This window comes from Berghia stephanieae, chromosome 1 (genome assembly GCF_034508935.2).
Source record: "Berghia stephanieae isolate SIO BIC M18660-M18661 chromosome 1, UCSD_Bste_1.3, whole genome shotgun sequence".
Lineage (NCBI taxonomy): Eukaryota > Metazoa > Mollusca > Gastropoda > Nudibranchia > Aeolidiidae > Berghia > Berghia stephanieae.
Genome location: NC_088360.1, coordinates 35,600,381 through 35,624,135, shown reverse-complemented (window position 1 = coordinate 35,624,135; position 23,755 = coordinate 35,600,381). Strand labels below are relative to the sequence as shown.

At 34.1% G+C, this 23,755-nt stretch overlaps 1 protein-coding gene across 2 annotated transcripts in view; it reads right to left on the bottom strand.

The window, feature by feature from the left end:
* Nucleotides 1-23,755, bottom strand: part of LOC144973059 (exportin-5-like) — a 49,986-nt gene that overhangs the window by 9,700 nt on the left and 16,531 nt on the right. For both annotated transcript variants that reach the window (XR_013645474.1, XM_078915043.1), the window contains exons 11-32: nt 23,652-23,742; nt 22,470-22,601; nt 22,064-22,233; nt 20,919-21,014; nt 19,957-20,088; nt 19,531-19,637; nt 18,727-18,819; nt 18,014-18,113; nt 17,461-17,526; nt 16,661-16,770; nt 15,861-15,961; nt 14,924-15,020; nt 14,069-14,205; nt 13,679-13,776; nt 11,352-11,392; nt 10,670-10,761; nt 10,309-10,460; nt 8,898-9,002; nt 7,486-7,626; nt 6,493-6,561; nt 1,040-1,132; nt 634-757 (exon numbers count right to left, since the gene is read on the bottom strand). Coding sequence is in view for 1 of the 2 variants with exons in the window: in XM_078915043.1 (XP_078771169.1) it covers nt 634-757; nt 1,040-1,132; nt 6,493-6,561; nt 7,486-7,626; nt 8,898-9,002; nt 10,309-10,460; nt 10,670-10,761; nt 11,352-11,392; nt 13,679-13,776; nt 14,069-14,205; nt 14,924-15,020; nt 15,861-15,961; nt 16,661-16,770; nt 17,461-17,526; nt 18,014-18,113; nt 18,727-18,819; nt 19,531-19,637; nt 19,957-20,088; nt 20,919-21,014; nt 22,064-22,233; nt 22,470-22,601; nt 23,652-23,742 (2,347 nt within the window). In the remaining variant the exon portion in view is untranslated. The remainder of the gene's footprint in view (nt 1-633; nt 758-1,039; nt 1,133-6,492; nt 6,562-7,485; nt 7,627-8,897; nt 9,003-10,308; nt 10,461-10,669; nt 10,762-11,351; nt 11,393-13,678; nt 13,777-14,068; nt 14,206-14,923; nt 15,021-15,860; nt 15,962-16,660; nt 16,771-17,460; nt 17,527-18,013; nt 18,114-18,726; nt 18,820-19,530; nt 19,638-19,956; nt 20,089-20,918; nt 21,015-22,063; nt 22,234-22,469; nt 22,602-23,651; nt 23,743-23,755) is intronic.

Below are 23,755 nucleotides of genomic sequence, written 5' to 3'. Positions count from 1 at the left end.
CTTTCTTTCACACGTGCTATCATAAGCCTACATAGATTAACCAACATCTAAACATAATACAGTCCCTTTGCAACAATGTCTGCATATTATATAAAATGATATATATTTTGCACGCACACTTTCTCTTTTTCAGTCTCTCCCCTTCCCCATTCACCCCTTCTATTTTTTTCTTTCATAATTTGATTCCCCCCCCCCCCCCCGCCAATATCTGAGTGTTTTTTCGGTTGCCTGACAAAGGTCAAAGACTGAAATGTCATATTTTAGTATTGTTTCACCAAATGAGCCATATTGACTCTTTATATTTTTGTTACCGGAACTATTATTTCCTTCTGAAGAGGAATAACTTGCAAATTTTCAGTCATAAGTATAATTCACAACCAGATAAAAAATGTATATGTCGAAAGAGCATTGAATTTGACATTAAGCCCCCATTCACACCACCTTCCCTCCCTACTGGGAAAGAAAATCTCAGCTTGAAATTTAGTGAATTGAATGAAATACTAATACTCAACAACATAAAAAAAACATGACAAAACTGAATAAATCAAAATATGTAGAAAACTACAATATGAAAACAAAACAAACAAAAAAGTCAAAATTTTGAACCGTTTTGTCATGATTCAAAAAGCTCACAGAGGCCAAGATTATCATCCTCCCCATCCTCTGCTAGCATCCTCCCCCTTCTTCTGGTCTCCAGGAACAGGCGAGGTAGATTTGTGTATTGGGCTGTTCGTCTAAATCGCTCTCCTATATTTTTCTGTACAACAAAAAAATGGGGGGGGGGGGGGGGGAAGAAGCTAAAAGGTTAAAAGTCAATGGAAATTCTCAAATAAGCTAAATTCAATTTTCTCAAAAGTCGCAACTGGCTTGTAATTTATCATGATTCACCCATTCTGTTTTTATCATCTTTACATCATTCACTTTAATATTGATTTTTTAAAATAGATTTATTGAGCTTTTGAAGGGGTTTTTAAAAAAATGCATAAGTTAAACGAAGATCATCATCAGCTAGGGATAAAATCTAAATTTAAAAACTCACACCAATGATATTTTCAATGATTTTCTTGAATATTTGTTTCTTCTTTTTCTCCAGTCCTGCCTTGACAGGGGATCCTAGCTTCTCATCTAGATCCTGATGAACAATTGGGAACGAATGGAGTAGTGATTATTCACATTATATTTGATAAAGGATAACAGCAGTTTCAATTAATTATCTGAAAAAAAAATTAAAGACAATATAAAGAAATTTTAAAAAGAGATCTACAATGTTTGTTTTTCTTTACTCTCGTTGGTGGTGCTGATGCTGATGATGGTGTCAGTGGTGATTGTGTAGCATTGGCGGTGCAGGTGATGATGATATGATGGTTTTGTGGGGATGAGCATTACAAATACAGTCGAGGACAGATATGTCGACATCGTTGATACCTCTGTAAAAATTTGATATAAGCATTATGTCGATATCCCAGTCCTTCCAAAAATTGAAAAAGAAAGAAATAGAAAATGAAAGATGACAAGGGAAATCAATCTGGATGATCTGGTATAGGGCCCCGTTTAAAATTCAGGACGATTTATTTGATTTTAAAGAGACAGTTATTGTGGTCTGTTTCTGAAAGCCAGGAATTATGTATTTTATAGACTATCCTTGGCACTGGCAATAAGGAAGCGTCCTCAGGATGTTGTGCAAAGCAGCGTAGAGTTTTCATAGCTGCTATAGCAGCATAGTTGGAAATTTTGTTTTGATGGTGCAGTATCTTCATCCATATCAGCCAACTTTTTAAATAGCGAAAACGGGACACCCTAACGTACAATACTGTCATGACCCAAAACAGTAGTATATTTGTACTATTATGATTTAATCTAGATTTAGAGCGTTTTATATTCTTTGTTTTCATTTGTTAGTCAAAAAATCATAATCCTGGGACATGCAAGGGTCTCGTCCACACATATAAACAGTCAAATTCAAAAAGTAAAAAGTATTTTTTTAAAAAATTATTCTCCAGATTGCATTGGCTGCTATGCTCCTCATCTGACTCAGTATCGGGTATTCTTGTCACATCGGCAACAATGGAGTTGAATGACTCTTCACTGCTGATCTCAAGGTTCTGAGGTGGGTGACAAGAAACTATAATACCTTTCGCACTTTTGCGAGCACCACGGTGGTCAGCACCATCTAAACTAGCTTTTAGTCTCACTTTGTCCCACCTAAGGAATATGCCTCTGATCAAAGCCGATGTAGTCCTTAGGCACTGCGTCAAGTGGAAGGATGGTACTGAGCTGCTCAAAAAAGCTTCATAGCTCTTGACATTGTGGCTCACACTATACAGGAGGCTGGGTTGTTTCTTGTGAAAGCCAACGTGATGAAGCAGTTTTGCTGTATTCGTTTCCCATTCAGGGAATATAATTGGACAATAATTTCGTATTTTCACAACAGGATATCTTTAGCCAATAATTAATTATATATCGTTTTAGATCAAATATTGCCAAGACCAATACTGCCCTAACCAACAAAAGGACAGTATCTCTCAAAAAATCATAAAATCACTTTTTTTACTAAATCGAATCTCTGGGACATAGGAAAGCTTACAAAGTTGTCAGAATGATCATAACTCAAATATTTTTGAAATTAGAGGCAATTAAAAATTTGCTTGAAACAGTATCCTATTTCAACCCCATCGTTAACCAACAAAAGGACAGTATTCTCCGACGGCCGTATTCCGCCCCGTAACTATCGACGGTGTCCGTGAGCATGCGGTGGCGTCAACGAGTGGCGTGACGAAGATGCCGCCCGTATGGCGAGCAATACCATGCGAAACTGTTGGTGACGATTTGATTGGTTGACGCATAAGTCGCCAACGCCAATGACGTCATCCGTAACATGACATCATAGAGGAGCAATGTAACTTTCTATCGCGTTGTTTACATGAGAGAGAGAGAGAGAGAGAGAGAGAGAGAGAGAGAGAGAGAGAGAGAGAGAAAGAGAGAGAGAAACACAGAGAGAGAGAGAGAGAGAGAGAGAGAGAGAGAGAGAGAAAGTCAGTAACAAACAGAGAGCGAGAGAGATGGATGCAGAGAGATATATTTTTTAAAAATAAATAAATTAATAAATAAGAGAGAGAGAGAAGAGAGAGAGGAGGAGAGAGAGAGGAGAGAGAGAGAGAGAGAGAGAGAGAGAGAGAGAGAGAGAGAGAGAGAGAGAGAGAGAGAGAGAGCGTTTTAACGTGTATTCATTGGGAATGGGAGGGAGGGTGGGGTCTTTTGAGACAATAAACAATGTGAGTGAACCTAGGACTTCATAATAATATATAGATGTCACTGGAGTGGACCCAAAGAAAAAAGGGAGGAGAGATTAATAGCTGACATTGACGACAAGGGGTTGTGATAACGAGTGGCAGGTCCTAAATAACTCGACGTTGCAGCTCAAACAAGAAGATTCAATTATATGATTTCGTGTAAGTCATTACAAATTTAGCCCCACCCGCTCCTCTTCAAGCTGTCATCTGACTCAAAATGGAAACAATGCAACAAATGATTTGACCAGTCCCATTTTTTAAATTGCAATCTCATTGGTCAATATGTTTTCCATTGATTGACTTTGACTTCTTTTGAAACGAAGGGCTTTCTTATACTATCCCTACCTATTCTTTGCTCCACCCCCTCCCTCCTTTTCCCCCTTTTTTATCTACCAGTCTCGCTCACTCTCTTTGTCTCCCTCGTGTTTCTTTCACACATACAAACACACACATAAACACACACACACACACACACACATACGCACGCACACATATTTATATCTTACTCCCTTAGACTAACCGCATACTGTCTATAGAATCGAACGCATGAGCTTCACATCTGACAGCAGTAGTGACATACCACAACGCGTGTGTTTGACCCAGCGACATCTAAGTTTGACCTCGTCCGTTGGATGTTAAAAGTGGAAATACCTGCTTTTAACAACTGTTTGGATTGCAGTTCTTATATCTTTGACTAAATTATGCGCCTGTGATTAAAGACTAAATTGCTGCAGACACTGAGTTCAAAATCAATCTAATCTATGACATAAGTTGAAATATTCACGTATTACTTTCCACCAGATCAACATATCAAGCTAGCTATTTAGTGACTGGTTGGTGGGCAGAGGGACTTTATAAACAAGTAATAAAAATTTAAAAAAAACAAAAAACAGAAAGCAAAACCATTACAAAACTTTATACAGCTGGCAATAAAAAACGGATCCCCTTGCTTGTTGGTCAACCAAACGTCTAACTTAAGTATACTTATTTTTCATTCATTTCAACTAATTAGTGTGTGTGTGTGTGTGTGTGTGTGTGCGTTTGTGTGTGTGTATGGGTGTCGGTGTGACTGTCTGTCCAGGCATTTTTTTTGTTTAGTTGTCTTTTGGGGGTTTTTGTGTTTTTCTTTTTCATCGTCTTCATATCTCTCACTTTCCACACATCCTTCTATTTTTTGTCCAAACTTTTGGAGAAGGTAGTACTGACACAATTGTTATCTCCGAACTTAAGAACACAGTTCAGTCAGCCTACAAACAGCAACACAGAACTGAAACGGCGCTTCTTAAAATCTTTTGTTATATAATGCGGATGCTAACAATATCAATTTATTATGCCTTTAAGATCTTTCAGCTGCCTTTGACACCATTGACCATTACATTTTGTTAAGAAGACTAGAAAATACGTAGGCGTAAAAGGAATTGCCCTTAAAACGTTTTACATCATACAAAAATGTATTTACAGGATCAATGGCAGACTGTCGTGGTGAATGGTATTCAGTTAGAACAAGTTTTACTAAACTTTGGAGTGCGTTCTTGGCCTTGTCCTTTTTTTTTTGTATATAAGCACCCCCTTTCTAGTGTGATATCCAGATTCAATCTGAGTTATCATTTTAATGCTGGTGATACGCAAATTTATGATTCAGTACCCCTAAGTAATTTACAATTCTTAATACATTATTAATTAAATCTTGAATGTACCATAACAAGTTAAAATTAAATGATAGTAAATGATAGTAAAACTGAGATTTTAAAGTGTGGAAGGCAAATAATTCACCTATTTCTCTCAGAAATAGCACAATAGAATTTTCAAATAAAGCAAAAAACCTTAGCGCCATCATTGATAAACATCTTTCCATAACAAGCTGCTACGTGAATAACACCATACAATCTATGTACATAGAAATGAATAAAATAAGCAAAATTCGTAATCTAATATAGCAGAACTTTTAATTAATCCCCTTGTTTTATCTAAATTGTACTATTGTAACTCCCTGTGAGCGAAATTAGCTAAAGACAAAATAATTTTTCTGTTCATCTTATTAGCTCATAATTTAGGCACCTTTTAGCTTTAGTAAGAATGGTGTCGCCTATTTCATTCAGTATAAATGTACCAACAGATTTCGTTCCATTTCATGCTTTTCTTTTCCTATGACAATGAAGATATTGATTTTAAAACAAAAAGGGATATGTGTGTACGTGTTGGAGGCGGGGGGGGGGGGGGGACATACCTATTTTCCAGCTATTCTTAGGTTTAATTGACTATCACTCACTCCTCACCCCATATCGTTGTACAATGACAAAACCCGGATACACAATTAAAGTCTAATTTACAAGATAGCCAAAATCATCAATAAGCGTAAATTAAAGCTATGATGCTTAATAAAAATAGACTCATCTTGAAAAAGGAGTCAGGGTCTAACAGATTGAGGAATAGTCTAATGTAGTAATATTATATCAGAGTCACGCCTACAAACTTGACGGAGATAATTTATTCATTCCCCTCACGCCAGGTCAAACACACTTAGCCTTGCCTCTCACTCGTCCGTGATGGCGAGTGCTCGCCCTCGCTGACGTGAAACGTTTGTCGATCGAGTGATTCGTATTTTGCTATATTCTTAACTTAGATACTGTTCTTTTGGTGAATATGGACGAAGCATTTTGCATTGCGGTTAACCAGGGTGAACAGTATGTGAGAAGGTCGTATAAGATGCTGTCCTTTTGTTGGTTACAGGTAGAGTTATTTGCTTGGCTTTAACCAAGAAAGAACAGTATCTCAAAATATTACGCAACATATTACGTCAATGAAATCGCCGACTAACAGAAAAACGCAATTTATCATCAGCTATTATTTAATGTTAGAAGACTTCCACTATGTAATAGAATTAAAGAGTTATGAATGAAAAAACTAAATGTGTCGATTGCGGCAAAACTGGTTGGATTTGAGTCAGCCCAGATACTGTCCTTTTGTTGGTTAGGGCAGAATAGATTGCTATGTCGATATAACAGTTTTCTTGTAAGATTTATATTGATATACAAGATCTTAAATTATGTTACGTAGAAAAAAAAAAGTGACTTTGATGTCATGTGTTGTTATATCTGCTCTGCACTGAAAGGTTATGTGGTGTTTATGATAGATGATGGTGTTGACGGTGTGATTATGGTAGAGACAATTCAAGTCAAAGGCAAAGAGGTGCTTGACTTACTGCAATAAGTTTGGGTTGAACATTTGGAATCTTTCCTAACACCAAACTGAGCACTGGGTACTGCTTATGCTGAAATAGAGAAACAAAAATATCCTCTATGCTTATTCAAAATGCACTCACTATCCACAACCGATAGTTTCTAACAAAAGTCATTATGTTTTAAATGAGGTCTTTTTAAAAATAATTTTGTAACAATAACTGTATTTTTTAATAATAATTCTGTAGGACAACTTTACATCTTAAATATTTATATCTATATATGTAATACACCTTAAGCTTTCAATCATGATGGATAAGACATATGCAATATAATCATTCTGTTGTTTGTTTGTTTTTGATAGGGGTAATGATTTAAATATGATAACTACACATGTATACAGAACAGTTCCAAGGTTTTACCATGTTTACTGCACATCAAAAGGATTCATTAAAAAATGCTATATGGAGCCAAATTTCCATTTCAAATAGTAAAAGCTACTTGCACACAATCATCTCTCTTAGAACATTTATCACAGTCAATCACTAGTTACTCATTCACACCTGAAGCAAGAGAAGCATGGCTGAAAAGTGTTCTATCTAAATGACTGAAGTCAGAGTTTTGGCAATCACTATCATCAACTCAGTAACTGACCATATTCAATGTTACTTGGCTTCACAACAAGATTTGCCATAATACCTACTCTGTCATCAAGTATTGACACTCTCCATATAATAGTGAAGAGAACAAAACTCCAAGTAAACAAAATGTAGAAAAGTATAAAAAATGTGTCACAGTGGTGTCATGGTAAGGCGGTATCTCTGTTGTAAAGCAGGGTGTCTAGGTCCAAAAATTGAAATACTGCCACACAGGTTGCATGTTAATGTCTTGTCCTATGAGTTAAACAAATACTGTTCCATCACCAGGAGTTTTAAAAAAAAATTATGAAGCACTTAGAGCATGCAGTTTTATGTGGATAGGTAAATACAACTGTAATCTTATTTTTTATAACTTACATAAGTCTCATAGTAGCTGAGTGCCATGGTGATAAGTATGGATTGGCAGGCAGTGTCCATACCATTGAGCTGTAAGCCTGACAGGATTGACATGAACACATGTTGATGAGCGTCAATTGACATCTGTTGACTGGCATCGAGCTAGGAGGGAGATAGTGTGAGTTGACATGTCATTGGGTTTAGAAATATAAGACACAAAAAAATTAATGTTTCAATCAAACATCTTTTTAACAAAGGTAAATAAAATATTCCCTGAATCTGTGGACAGGGAGAGTATTGACAAAAATGATCATAGCAGCTTCTGGAAAGGAAAATGTAAATAACGAGGAGCATTTCAATGTCTAACCCTTCAGTTACATAAAAAACAATGCTTACTGTTGTACTGCTGTTCTTTGTTGTTGGCTGAAGAAGGTTTGAGTCTGAAATATTTCTAGAAATAAATTCTGTTCCATATCAAAGCTTATGATTCCATTTTTGTTTAATAATATATCATCGGTTATTTGGTAGCTTTCCAATAAAGATACAAACTTTGATATTGTATGAGAGCTTGTGTGCCTGAATTATGCGAAGAGTGAAGTTCGAGGCAAGGTTACCTGCATTGAACAGGCTATGCCTTTTGGATTGGGAATTCATCTTCAAAAAAGAATAAAACACTACTAAAGTCATGCTAATGCTCAAGAATAGTGTACATATATAAGTTCCCAACCCTAAAATTGAAAACACCACTCTAAGAAGTAACTCAAGTCAAATTTAAAGACAAATCGTTGACAACTCCAAGGTCTTCAAAATAAAATCCTTCCATTTACGACAAAATTCACATCCAGAGTTGTGATTAAATAATGAATGACTTGACCTGCTTACTACTATCATAATATATTGATGATTCATTTGGTATTTTTTCCCAACAAAATGAATTTTTAAGATTTTGCACAGTAAAGAATAAAAACAGTCGCTTCATTATTAAATGTTAATCTCTTTTCTTTCATCACATGTATGTAATTGACTTATAGAAAAAGAAGACTCATGGAATCTCTTTTTAAAAATAAATTAGTCCCTTAAACCCATGAGGCTCTTGGAGCCCTAGTTGATCCCCATTCCTGTATTGTTTGACAATAGCACTTGTTTGCTGACTTTGGATAGGATGCTAATCTATCTTAAAGTACTTTCCATAGTCAATGGAGTCAGAAAATATCTCGATTGGAGAAAGGGTTAAAAATGGTCCCTTTACTTGTTAGGTGAATGATCTACCAACTGGGCTATCAGGATCCCAATTTGATAAAAATCCAAAAACGAACTGTTTTTTGATATAGCTCAGTATTGAATATACAATTTTCTAAAATATATTATCTAAGTGGTCTAAAATGTTACAGTGTTTTATTAATTTGTAAATCGATCTTATCATATAATGTTACCTGTTTACAAACAGGCCACAACAAGACAGCACATCTGTGACAGGCCCAGGTATCGGGCCAGGACAAACCAGTGAGGAGGAACATGACGATGGAAGGATAGAGCTCCTGGAGGAAATAGGCAAGCTGGTTATTATGATATACTTTCATATCCATGAGATTTCTTCATTATTCAATTTTGACCTTGATGAATAGTATAATTTGTTCATTGTGCAACATAAAATGCATTTTATCTTCATCCATCAATAAAATTTAAAAAAAACAACCAAAAAAACCCCACCGATTTGTTTGTTTTGTTGTTTTTAAGGGTTTTACGGCGCTTGCAACACATTTAGGTTATATCAGCGCCAGTAAAAAGGAAGAAAATGGGATAGTAAAAAGTTCTAGAATTACAAATAAAGCACCCAAGAAAAAATAAGACATAGGGGAACTGGGAACAAATAGGGATCAGATGTAGATTCCAAGAGCACACTATCAAAGTACTAGTTTGAGATCACCTAAAAGTCTCACCCAGACCTCAGCACAAGATCCCACTAAGAGGAATACACTCAAATGTTTACAAATCATATGTTAAAAATACAAAATAACAATGCATAACAGAGAGATGATTTAGAAAGAAAAAAATATCATCTCCCAAAACTAACCATACTTTTGACTGTTTCCCTCTCAGCCAGGGTCTAGACAAAACCAAGTAATCTCATTCCAAGACAAAGACAGAAAGCATGTTGGAAAACTGATGTAGGGAGATAGAAGACACAGTAAGTGCCTCCCTGCCCACTATGGGAGGTAAGGAACCCCACCCAGAACGATTTGTTTGCAAAGCAACAATGCAAGTGTAAAATGAAAATTGATTAAAGATGATAATGTGAAATTTACACACAACCAATAGAAAAAAAAACAAGTTTGAAGAAGAAAAATAACAATTCCTGATTATTAATCAAAACTTAAATGTAAAGTATAAACTTATTAAGTAAAAACTGACAGTATGAGTTATAATGATGAGTGATAAAGTTGAAAATTTGATGATTATTTAATCCTCAGTAGTGGCCTCATAAAAACAATACTATTGTCCTAAATAATTAAGGCGAGAAAAAGTACCCACAACAGACATAAACAAGATTCCCAATTTGCTTGTATCTTAGCTTTTTCTCTTATTTCTATCCTTCATAATTATAAATTCTACAAACAGTTTTAAATAATCATGATAACAATAAAATAAGTAAAAAGTTTTTTGTTTTTTTTGTTGTTGTTGTTTATTGTTGTATTTTCATATATAGCGCAATCTATTAAGATATTCTTCTATTAGACAAAAACGCCAACATTAATAAATTAATAACAAAGACTATGCTCTTTGAATTGGATGCTCTTAAAATCTGATGCTTTAACTTAAATACTGTTAGATGAAGTTATTAACCTGTGTGCCAAGAACAAGGGCCCCAAGCTCATTTAACTCTTTAAACACAGCCTGGTTGTTTCCAGGCATTTTGGCAGGCCCATCTCCATCCTCCATGGCTTCCTCCTCCTTCACTTCGGCTGTGGTACCACCTTTACCGGTTAGCACAATTGCTGTAGAGAGTTTAGGAAAACATTTATAAAATAAATCAGAGGTCATATGAAATCAATAACAAAAAAAATCACCACAATTTATCTCCTTTGAATAAACCATTGTAAAGCTTTTTTTCAATCAATAGTAAATTAAAAACTATAGAACTCTGGAAGTTTTAATTAGGTTTTCCTGTGTAATTGTAAAGTAAAGGTTTTAAAAAATTACTCACTCAAAAGTTCGAGATACTCCTTTGTTACATTCCTCAATAAAAGATCTTCTATGACTTCTTGGGATTCCTGATGATCGTCCTCATTTTCATCACTGGTTTAATGGAGATTAAACAATGGATAGTGAATAAAATGATACTCTTGGTACTGATGTGCATATCTCATTAACCCTGAAACAGCAAGACTGAATTTTTAAAAACCTAATAACTTCTCTCAATCATTTTCATCTGATTATGAATGTAAAGCCAGCCATTTCCAACAATACAGCAGTTATAATGATGCGACCTGTGCTATGAATTCAGAATCGCACACTATTGTTACTTTCCTGATGAAAACAGATGGATATGATTGAAATAATATTAAATGTCTGGAAAAAGTTGAATAAAACTTCTCATTCATACATTAAGGAAGATAACATTAGTCAAAACAAATTAGGGCAGTGTTATTCATTATATGGCAATCTCAATTTAAGAACAACAAAAAAAAAAAAAATTAAGAAAAAGGACAAAATAAAATCTTGTTAAAAAGGGTTATCTCACTGGTTTTCAAAAGATAACAGACAAAAAAATTCTCTTTTAAAAATATACATTTCACACATTTCTGAGGAAATACAGTCAAATCCATAGATGAAATTAAACCAGGATGTGTTTTATCTGCAGATTGGATTACATATTCAGAACTTACTTAACACGCTGGGATACTACAAGCCATTTAGCTTTCAACCTCTGTAAAAAAAAAAGAAAGAAAGAAAACAAATACAATGACCTAGTAAAAACACATTCACAGAATTTGAAAATTTCAGATGAAAGTCTGGGGAAGTTAAAACGTTTGAGAAATATAAAAATTATACAAATAGTAAAGAATGCAGTGCACTGATACCTTGTCAATGATTTCAATCCCTCTTGTGAAAGCTAAAATGTTCAGATTTTTGGCGATGCATTCTACACTATTTATTGTATTTACTCAGAATTTCATGAAATGGTTCATTAATTAATAAATAACCATGTTTTAACTCCCGATTACATGTTTGTTTGTATGTTTTTGAGGGTTTTTACAGTACTTGCAACAAATTTAGATCATTTAAAGGTCAGTAAAATGGAAGAAAATGGGAAAGTAAAATATTCTATTTGTTTGTTTGTTTGTTGCTTTAGGTCTCTTCCAACACAATTGAGGTTATATGAGAGACCGCTGAAACAAAAAAAACAAGCAATCCAACAAAAATAGTACAAATGTAAATCAAAATCATAACCTAAAGATATCATAAGCTAAATTATAAATAACCAAGAACAAACAGGCAGAAGATTTACAGAAAAAAAAAATATCCCCTGTCAAAAATACAATCACAAACCAAAGAAGCAGGATAGGCTAGTAAAGAGAAGAAGAAACGACATCACTATCGGATCGTACACCCATACGAACATCATAGGTATATGATTCAAGGGTGATGCTCCCATCCAACCACCCGCTAAAATATTCTAGATTTACTATTGAAAGCACACGAGAAAAAGTAAGACATCGGGGAATGGTTCAAATAGGGAAAAGATATCAATTCCAAGAGTACACTATCAGTGTTCTTAGTTGAAAGCACCTAAAAAGTTTCATCCAGACACGAAGACAGGGTCCCACTAAGAGGAAAACATTCAAATATATACAAACCATTATATATTCAAAACTGAAAATTTATCAGTACACAGCAAAGAGATGATTTACAAGGAAAAAATACAATCTCCCTAAAATTATAACAATACATTTGTCTTGTCTTGTCATGAAGTTGCAACTCTGTGCATCGAAGAGGTGAGTGTGGTGAGAACAAGCGGACATGCCTAAACCAAATAATCCTATTCCAAGAAAAAGACAGAAGCAACTCAGCAAATAGACAGAGAGTGGTAGAAAACACAGTACCAGAACATAACATAACATATGGCATAGGGCGAAATAGATAAAATCCCTTGACTGCCCTTAATATTAATTGTAATGCTAGAAATCTATTGATTGAAAGATCACAATAATGATACATGTGGTAAAGATAGTATATCAACTTAAATGTACGCATGTATGTGAGATGGACAAAAATATATATTTAGCCGTGACATGCAAAGCACACACACACATGCACAGACACACACACACACACACACACAGGCACGCACACACACACACACATACATCCATACATATAGAAGAAAACCATAATAATATAATAATGCATAATATATACATACAAGATTGAAAGCCATGTCATCAGCAGTGCAAACAAGTATTATTCGTCATATATAAATCTCCCATCATACAATTCCCTGTCTGCTAACACCTTGAAATAATCTATAGATTTTGCATTCTTTGTTTCAAATTTCAAATTATTCCATTTTTGGACAATACGAATACCGAACCAGTTTTGTCTTATGTTTGTTTTGCATCTAGAGACAAAAATCTTAAACTTGTCCCCCTCTAGTAAAAGTAACATTAGAATATGAAAAAAAATCAGAAAAGACTATCCTATCTAGACCGTGTACCAATCTATAAACCTGAATTAAATCCCCACGAATTCTTCTATATTTCAAACTTGGTAAGTCAAGAAATTCTAACCTTTCCTTATAAGATAAATACTGTATGGCATAAATCTTTTTGGTAGCTCTCCTCTGTACACTTTCAATACTAATAGATTGTCTTTTATACAATGGGCTCCAGATGCAATTTCCGTATTCTAGAATTGGTCGAACGAGCGATTTATACAAATACAAAAATATGGTTTTATCAAGACTTCTAAAGGTTCTATAGATTATTCCCATAATTCTGTTTGTATGGCTTACACAATTATCAATATGTACATCAAAATTAAAAAATGAATAAAAAGTAACTCCCACATCCGTTTCAAAAAGCACAAAGGAAAGTAGATTTGACATAGAAGTATCGGTAAAATAATTATGACAGATTATAATATACTTTTTTGCACATAAAAGATGGAAAAAGATATATTACTAATATGCAAATGAATAGTGTTTTTATCTCACCTCAAAAATTTCTGGACAGAGAGCACATAGGAAGGGAATGCAGACATTCTTGTACATACTTTTGGGGCAGTACTGCATATATTGTTTGACAAAATTTCCTGACAGAATTGTGTTAAGGTCAGAGCAGTGAATTCAGTGCTAATCAGACGCCATTACAGGTTCGTCAATGTAGATAAAAAACAAAATAAATTTTCTGTATATCCAACTGAAAGCAATTAACAGTAATCGATAAGAGGCATTCAATTGTTAGTACAAGAACTGATATCTGATCATAAGTAAAACCTGACTTTACACACATTTTTCTTGAAATATTGGCTGAAATATTTCTTCCATGTAAACATTGATTATTTGTGAATAGTAAAAAAAATAAAATAATAATAACAAGGATACGAATAAGGCTTTTGATTTTGTGTTCCGGGAGAAGTCTCAAGTTGCTGGCCAAGGTTTCATTGATGGTCTTGATCAAGGGAGTCACTGAGTAAAACTCCAACCCAAGGTACTGACTTGCATTACCAAGGATGTGAAGGCTGAGAGATAAACAAGTGAAGTCAATAATATGGCTTTTTGCTCTTGTCTCGCATCTATTAGTATAATTCTGATACATAAAGTGTAAGTTTGCAAGAGGCACTGCTATTTATTTGAGTGTATTATTTAACCAAGCTGATTTTCATAAAATAAAAATCTCCTTCATAAATAAATACCAAAATTGATATCAAGAGAATAACTTATTAAAATTTATTTTCTTTAATTTGAGCTTTTATATAATGCAAAATCCACAATGTGTGCTCAAAGCACTTTACAAGGGGTCCCAAGTCAACATCAACACTTAACAAATAGGACGAGACATGACCCCTATAATATGATATTACAATTATTTTGCGACGGAGATAATGCTGTAACCGACCACGTTCTCATTTTATATCTAAGTACGGTGATTGAATGTGAGTAATAAGACTTTTCCAAGAACTCAACTTAGCGCTTCCCAGAGTGAGACTCGAACCAGAAACCAACTGGTCCAAAGACAAGTGTCATACAACGAGACCAAAAAGCAGCACAAGAGGTAAATAAAACAATTGAATGAAGTGAACGATTAATCAACTTTATAATCTGTGCTTCCTTGTGGATTTTCAATCATTATTTGGGGATTTTTATCATCCTCCCCTCCCCACCCCACCCCCTTCCCTCTCCCCCTCTCTCTCTGACAGACACTTGATTCTAAAAGCATTTAAAGATATTTAAACTGACCTATTGTCAAAGACTCCTGAGATGAAATTTTGCATGCGTTCTAAGGGCTGTCTGTGCACCAGGGAGTCAGTGTTGTCTTGGAAAGAAGGAGTGATGCCTGGAAAATACATGGACAAATTATGTTGTGACGTATGACCAAAATGATTACGATATCATTGTCAATCTTTAGTGAGTTCATGAAAGGAAGAGATTACATACAAATATATATATATTTAGTTGATGATGGGCAAAGAATTGCTAATATCCTTGTGCAATTCTAACTTATCATTATACCCCATATTTTTTTGTATAGAACTGTAATATGAAATGAACATAAAATTTATTGTAAGAGGTGATAAAACTAATTTCCAAGAAATTTCATAAAACGAATCAATTACCAGAAGCATTAATCTATCTAATAATGATAATTATAAAATCTGATTAGTGGTGCCATTAAATAAGGAAATTATATGTTGTTTTCGAGTTGAAAATAATTGTATTTATCGCAAAAATAGTGGTTGTTTCGACAAATTAGTAGGAGAGTTTTCTCTTCATTTTGTTCTGGTATTTGGAATAACAAAACCTATATTTATTCAAACTCAGCAGCAGATAAATAATAATTCTTAATCTCTCACTTCACTACAAGACAACAAAACCATATGCTGAGCCTGTCATTCATATTGTAAAAGGACATCCATGTGAAACATGATTAAAGATATGCTGCAGACAAAAAGTATTACAACAATAAATGTTGATCACACTTTATATCATCATTGTCAGACTACAAAACGAGTGCCTGATGACATGTATGGTACAAAATTGAGGAGTAAAAGCTTACCTCGGAACTGTTGGATGGAGAAATTAGTACAACATGGTGATGAGTCTGTTAAACATGCTCTCTATATATATGAATATAAAAAGTACATCTATAGATATACAATATGAAATAAACAATCACCTTGCATCATAAGACATTCATGTTCCATCAGGTCATATGCCTTCACAAAATCCTGGTGCCGCAAGCTAATGTATTGGGGCAGCCATAGACAGTTGTAAGTCCTTGAGAAAATTAATCAAAATTATTGAGTGGGAGTAAATCCAAGGGTAAAAATTAAAGTATCAGAGGAGATCACTTTTAACCAACCCCCCCCCCCCCCCCCCCCCCCTTCTCCTGACATTCATAGTATTTTGTTTCCTTTCAAACTATATGAAAGTCTCTGCATCTCTATCAAGTCATAAACTTTGATAACTTTTAAAACAATTATCATAAAATACAACTGATATTCAATTATCACCCAATCTTACAAACTATAGATATATGACTTAATCACTATGGCACCTTTTGAGCGTGCAAAAATTGTCGTCATTTAGATAAGAGTTATCTGGGAGTAAGGGAATAACTGTGACTCATGTAAAAGATAAAACACAAGGTAAACGTTTTGACCTTTAGCCTTCTTCGGGTAAACACAGATAATAACGAGAAAGAGAGAAAAAATAAGAAAAGAAAATGTTTATTATTTTACATTAACATAATGCAATTTTTTTTTTTGCGACAAGGGGGATAAAAAAGGGGCAGGTGTTTACCTGAAGACGGTTAAAGGCTGAAACAGTTTACTTTGTGTTGTATCTTTTACATGAATGACATTTACTCCCTTTATTTTACTCTCCATTTTATTGGCTCATTTAGTCATCTCCAGCTTTTGGTATTATGAGGAATCTTCAAGTCAAATCCATTGTCTCCCTCACTTCAATGCTTACCTGAGTAGAATAAGGAGGTTTTCCAACAGAGGCATGACATGTATTGATGCAGGATTTCGCATGACAGTTCCCGACTCCCCTGCCATGACAAAACCTCCCTTCTGAGCCAACTGCAAAAAAAAAAAGGATTAAGTGAAATTTATTAAAAATTTATGTTACACAATTTGTGATTTTGTTACCTGTTCTAGATGTTCCTATCTATTTTAAAGGAGATTGTGGAGACAAATTCATATTTTGACCCTTAATCTTAGAGATAGAAATGAGAGGGTTTTGAATGATAAAAGAAATCATTATTTGGAGAGAAAAAGAATTAATTACACTCAGTTTGATCATTTCATCTAAAGTAATGGGGATTTTTTTGGAGTCGAATTACACAAATAAATTTACCTGTATGAAGGGGAAAAATTGCAGAAGTAGCTCACACACCGATTGAAAAAGTAACATAGAATGAAACATTGGCAGCATCAAATTGGATGTCCTTTATTTGACATGATGAAATGGTTTAGCAAACAAACACAACACATACTAACACACACACACACACACACACACACACACACACACGCAAATAGCAAATACACCCCCCCCCCCACATACACTTACACATACAGACTGGACAATGCTTAAATGTAAAAATATTCAGGCCTGATGTAAGTTTTAAAAAACATAACTTTTGTTTAAAATAACTAAACAGCCAGTGCTCCATTCAGTAACGCACATTTGAAAAAAAATTTTTTTAATCTAATCACATATTTCAAAATTAATGAGCCATTGATAAATATTAATCCAGGACTACTAACCGCAAAGTCAACAGGACACTGACTTCTCTTGATCACAGCAAGACTGGTGTTTATACAATACGTAATCTGATTGGAAAAGATGAAAAGGTGATAAAACAGGCTGATGGGATAACTAATATTCTTGTAATGTATTTCTCTGAACATAGTTCAAAAAGAAACAAAATTATTGCACTCCAAAGCAAGAAACTGGCTATCAATTCCCTATCATATCATATCAGAATATACTGAGAGTGTTGTAACTGACACTCAAAAGTAATTTTTTTTTATTTTCAAGATTTCAAAAACAATTCTAAAATGAAACCCAATGTTCACAAAGCAAACAACAGGACAAATTTTCTGAAAAAAAAATTAGTGAAATTGCTTCCATGAGTAAAATATTGTTTATATCCAACACGTTGAATGTTAATCCTGGTTGTCAAACAGCTTTTATCTTTTATGACTCTACTTTTCATTTTTTTTTTTAGCTTTTGGTTTAATAGCATATATATTTCCCATCAACAGCCCATTAGGGGTTAATAAATTTATGTAAATGACTTCTTTTAGCTAGACTTACGTGAGACCGGTTGATGCCACAAGTGTCAGCAGAACTTGGTTCTACAGCAGCCTGGTCCAAGCCCACATAAGACATGAAACACTCTGGCGATGAGAATGCCCTGGAACATTTCAATGGTTAGAATTTGTTACAAATGCCAAGTTACCTTTCATGAGTCACAAAAATATACAAAAAAAAAAAAGGCTCTGTCGCCCCTCTGTCCCTACAACAGTGAATGAACAGCTGGGTTTAAGTTAAATCTGATGGGGAGAACTTTAAAAAATAGACCAGTATCCTATCTAAAGGGGGGCAAGTAATTTTATCCCTTTTATACAACAGAAATCAGAATTAACTTCAACGCAATGGCCCTCAAACCTTGAAAGGGCTTCTACAATTAATATATAATATGTGCCATGCATTGATAATAACCAAGGCAGAGAAAGCTTTGATCCTGCAATTGCTTTCAAGGCAGCAGAACACTTGACCATCTAAAACAACCCATTAATTAACAATCATCACCTTTGACACAATGTAAATATCAAATACAATGCACTCAAGCAACAATGTACCATCAAATCGTATCTAGGTAGTGCTTTTCCACTTCCTTATAGAGGTCCATTTTTGTGTGTTTACTCTCTATCAATTATCAAATTGAGTGCTTCGATTAATTTTCTGTAAATACAATCAAATTATAAAAAGTCGGGAGGAGAGGGAGAGGAAGATTTGTATCATGCCTGGTAAAGTCTGGAGAAGTCCACAACTGTTTGACAGGTAGAGTGACCTCCTCTAAAAATGATGATTGTTGATTGAAATTGTGAAACTGGTTACTGTGAAGACAAAACAAATTTTTTTGTGATTTAATCTAGGAAAATAAGGTTTCTTAATATGAGCAAAATAAAAGCAAGAGTTGTTCAGCAAATGGGCCACTTAATGAAACAAATAGCTACATGAATGATTTATAAATATATAAGGATAAAATTCCTGTTTTGCAATTCTTTCATCATATGAATGAACTGATAAGCCACATCTTAAATAAAAATCATTTATCATAATTAATGCTAGCCTTAGCATCGATCATAATCATATCATTTTTCAGTGGCATCTCTGGTGTAATGGATAATGCCTCTCAGTTGTTTTGATGAGGTTTCACAGTTGGAGGCCTTGATTAAGGCTCTCTATGGACAGCTTTCCTTGCTCTATCTGAAGTAAATTGATTGATTTTTTTTTTTTTTTGACTGGAAGAACAAGCATAAGAAGACATTATTTTATTGGTTAGAAAATATCAAGCATTTGAAAGCAAGTCAAATCTCTCTTTTCAAGATAAACTTACAGCTAATATTCTAACCAATACAAAATCAGAGAAATTCATAGTTTTCTGACAATATCTTGATTTGAAGGATAATGATTTTTGCTCATAATAAACGCCAATTTTGAGAATAATGACATTAAATAAAAGAAATTTAAATACCTAAAAATTGATGAGAAATGTAATTTTATGGCATTGAATGCCAGATCTCAGAAAATCAAATTCATCCTACCTGACAATGATGAGAGCCTCCACCAAAATTGTCTTCTCCATCTGAGACAACTGTTCCTTGTCGCTATCCAGCTGCTTCACACAGCTATACAAATGATCAAACTCTGGCTGTAGAAAGATACAACAGTATAATTAAGAAAATAATTTCTCTTCATGCTTTTAGTTAAACTGATCACGGATGAAGGTTATTGGAATCTTGTCCTTCTCATCCCTCTATCATTCTGATATTATAGCCATCAATACATATCTCATTTTTTGAAGATTATTTCAGTTGATTTAAACTTGTATCAATCTTCATTAAAGAATTGAAATTTTGTTCTAATGCTTTATTTCACACATATTTCCTACACAAATGGAAGAATTCTTATTTGAGTAACATGGATTTCTTTTCTCTCTAAATCTAAATAAATATAAAGCATAATCTAACCAAAAGTAGCTCTGGGTACTGTTTGCAAATCTTGACGACAACGGAGCAAGCATGAACTCTGACGTTTTTCACAGCCTGGGACCGGGTGGACTTGGTCTGACCAGGCAGGTTGAACACAACAGCATTGAAAATCTGAAACACAAAAATACTTCGAAATTGTAAGCTGGATTTATGAATTTTGGTTGGGAGATAAAGGATTAAGATTTTCGCAATTCATAAAATTTAGCAATATTCAACTGATTCACCTTGATCGACACTCTCTACAATGCTTTGTTTGCTCCCAAAGCAAACAATCTGTAACCATATTTTCATTACTTAGAATTCAAGTTGCTTGTTTAGCATCATTTTGTATTAGCACTCTTAAAATATCCAACACTGTCTTTAGCTAGGTGCCGATTCACATCTTCTGTGATTGGGATTAATGTGTCTTAATTTCCTTACATGCAGTGATAATGCCAAAGCCAAAGTTTTCTGATCATTGATACTTATCCTGTAACAGACCAGACTCAACATGCTTGACTCTGTTACAAGACAACGCAAAGGATCACCAAGAAATTCCTTCATTCTTTCTTTTTTGATTGCCAAACTTGTTTTCACAGCAGCCATTTTGGCGCAAACCATTTTGAAAAACTGGCACTTAGGGTTATAATTAAAATAGAAAGTCAAGTATTCTGTTTTACCAAATTAGCAGACATTTTGATGAAACGGGCATTAAAGTGGTGGGCATTTAGGAAATCAACGCTGTACAACTTAAAAAGCTAAAGTAGTAAAATTGCATTATATTAATTATCTATTTTTAAAAATTCATTCATATTTTTAAAATTTGAATTTTGTGGGCTGTGGCAGAAAAGTAATCCAAAAATCATAAAAATTCCACCAAAAGTAGAAAGGTTGGCATGCAGCTTCATCATTGTTTTTTTCTTCAATATATTGAGCTTCAAGAGGCAAAGTTTGTATCACACCTTGGCAAGTACTTTAGGCAGGGTTTCTGGTGTATAGTTTAGGAATGGGAACAGTCCGGACACACAAGACAAGATGGCGGACAGGATTAGAGGATCCTGGAATGGAAACCAATATTCATACATATTATTAGAGCATAATAATACACATCTCAGACTAGGACAAGGCAAATATAACTAAAAGGACAAAACATTTTATTTTGATTATAATAAACAATAATAATAACAAGTTCCATATATCAACTGTGCCAAAATGTTGCCTTCGTAACATTTGATACAAAGAGACATCAATATCAATTAACTTTGAACAGCTGTGAAAAAATTAAGCTTTCATGAGTTTGCTTAGGTTGAATTATGAAAAATAATCCAAAACCTTTCCGTCTAGCACCAAAAGAATAGCAGAAATAGCTTCTCAAATGGTTGAAAAATTGTGGACTTATTCAAAACTTTAAATATTGAAATAATATTGGTAGCTGATACTCAAATTTTGAATTATTTTCATTATTCAAACCAGAAAATTTGATGTAAATGATATCCTTCCTATGTTTTGTTTTTTTTCAAAATAAATTAAAATTTATGCCTCTTTGTGTCAAATGTCTTGAGAATGAACTTTTAACACATGTGTACTTTACATCAAAGAAAATTAGCCTTACAAAAAGAGAATATAAATATCTGATGCAGTCTTTAAGATGAAGAAATTTTTTTTACATGTATCAAGGTAAAAAAAGAGGGACAAATATTTTATTTCATACCAAACCTTGATGAAATTTCTTACAGATTTAAGACAAACTCTACTCAGCTATGTTCAGCTAGTGCAGCTATATGGTCTTGTGTTATGACATTTGCCTTTGAATCAAAAGGTCCTGGATTCGAGTCCTGCTCTGAGCAGTGCATAGTTGAATCCTTGGAGAAGGCTCTTTACCCATATTCTCTCACCAAACTCAGGTGTAAAATGAGTACCTGGCTGTTAACAGCGTTGCCACTGTCAGGAAACAATCATAATATCGAATAGCAGGCATCATGTCTCATCCTACATGTTAAGTGTTGCTGTTGGCTAAGGTCCCCTTGTAAAGAACTTTGAGCATGATAGTAAACATTGTGCTATATAAATGCTCTTGCTCTAGTTTTTTACTCCAGTGTTCAATTACCTGATTTTCGTAAGCCAACACTCTGTGAAGGAGTTCAATACCTTCCTTTACATCTGGTTTCTCTCCATCTGCTTGGAAAAGCTTACTCATCACATCCTCAAGAAAAACAGAACATGCATCCCAACTCATGTACGATGGGGAGCTTAGGTTGCAGATTCCTTTGTCAACATCTGCAATAAAAATCACTAATATATAAGTTAATCATTCTCACTAGAGGCTGTTAAAAGAAATTAAAATTGAACACAGAGCCAAATAGAGATTTTTTAAAAACATAATGAAACAAAATTCTGGCTTATGACTTCTTTAAAAAATGAAAAAGGAAAGAAGGAGAAAGTATATAAACAGATGGATATGTCCAGAGAAACAATTCACATCAATTCCCTTAAATGCTCAGAGGCAGACTAACCTGCATGAGTACACTGAGTGACTATGGGCTTCTGCAATTCCTCTTGCAACCAAGTGGAGGCTGCCATGAAGGTAAGCTTTGGTGCCATTAAGGTCATCAAACGAATGGACTCCATCACAGAATTACGTAAACCTGAAATGGAATGAAACAATATTTGGAGTTACAAACTAGAGCTTAGAACTTTATGGGTAGAACTAAAAACATAAATTCACAAGGGAAAACAGAAGAAAAAAAATTATTTACATGTAATGTAAATATAATAATGTATTTATTTAGTGCGCATAATCCACAAAGTGGTCAAAGGCCCTACACATACAAAGACGACAGGTGACACAAAACTAAAATAAAATTTACTACTCAAAAGCCTGCCTCAATAGCAATGTTATCAAAAGTTTCCTAAAATCTATTGATTTTTTTTTTGTGTGTGTGAACATTTGATATGAAATAATACATTTTGATCTTACTTCGAATTTTCTATGAGCATAATAGTTAATTGTCTCTGCATTCTAACAATATTATTAGTGTTTTTGAGACTAGTTAATCAGAAGAATCCACTAAATCTCCAACTGTGAACAAGACGTAGATTGCTCAGTGATCTTTGTGTTAGACCTTTAAGCAAGATGTGTGTAAAAATCCAAACCAAGTCAATATCTACAAACTCTCTGTCTGTGTAACAAATCGTAATGGGCCTTTTATTAAAAAATCCATTATCAGAATTTGATTCATATTATACTTCAAATATCAATCCCAAAGAACTGCTCAAAGCAGAGCAATGTCATGCCAAACTGTCAGTGATGAGTTAAGTTCAGTTGAGCACATCAAAATTCAATATGCCACAGTAATCAATGAAGACTGATTGTTCCAGCTGGTAAAACAAAATTAACAGGTAATCAATCAGAGGACAAACATAATGATAAATACAGTTGGTATTTCAGATAAATTGTGAATGATTAACTACCTCTATCCATGGCAGACAAAAAAACAAAAAACCCAAAAAACGAAAAAGAAAACAAAAAGACCAGCAGTAGCAGTGAATTAAATTCATCTCATATTGAACCAAAATTAAATGATATAAGAACCAAAAAAAAACCCTTAAAAAACAACACTGATTGTAAATTTCAAAATCTTCAAATCAAACAATGATGAGCACCTGTACTTGTTACGATATAAAACATTACTCACTTCTAAGTACAGTACCAAATTCTTCATCCGAATCAAATTCCAATCTGGAATATTCACAACTGATGGAATTGTTTTGACTTGGATATCCCACCTGACAGAATTCA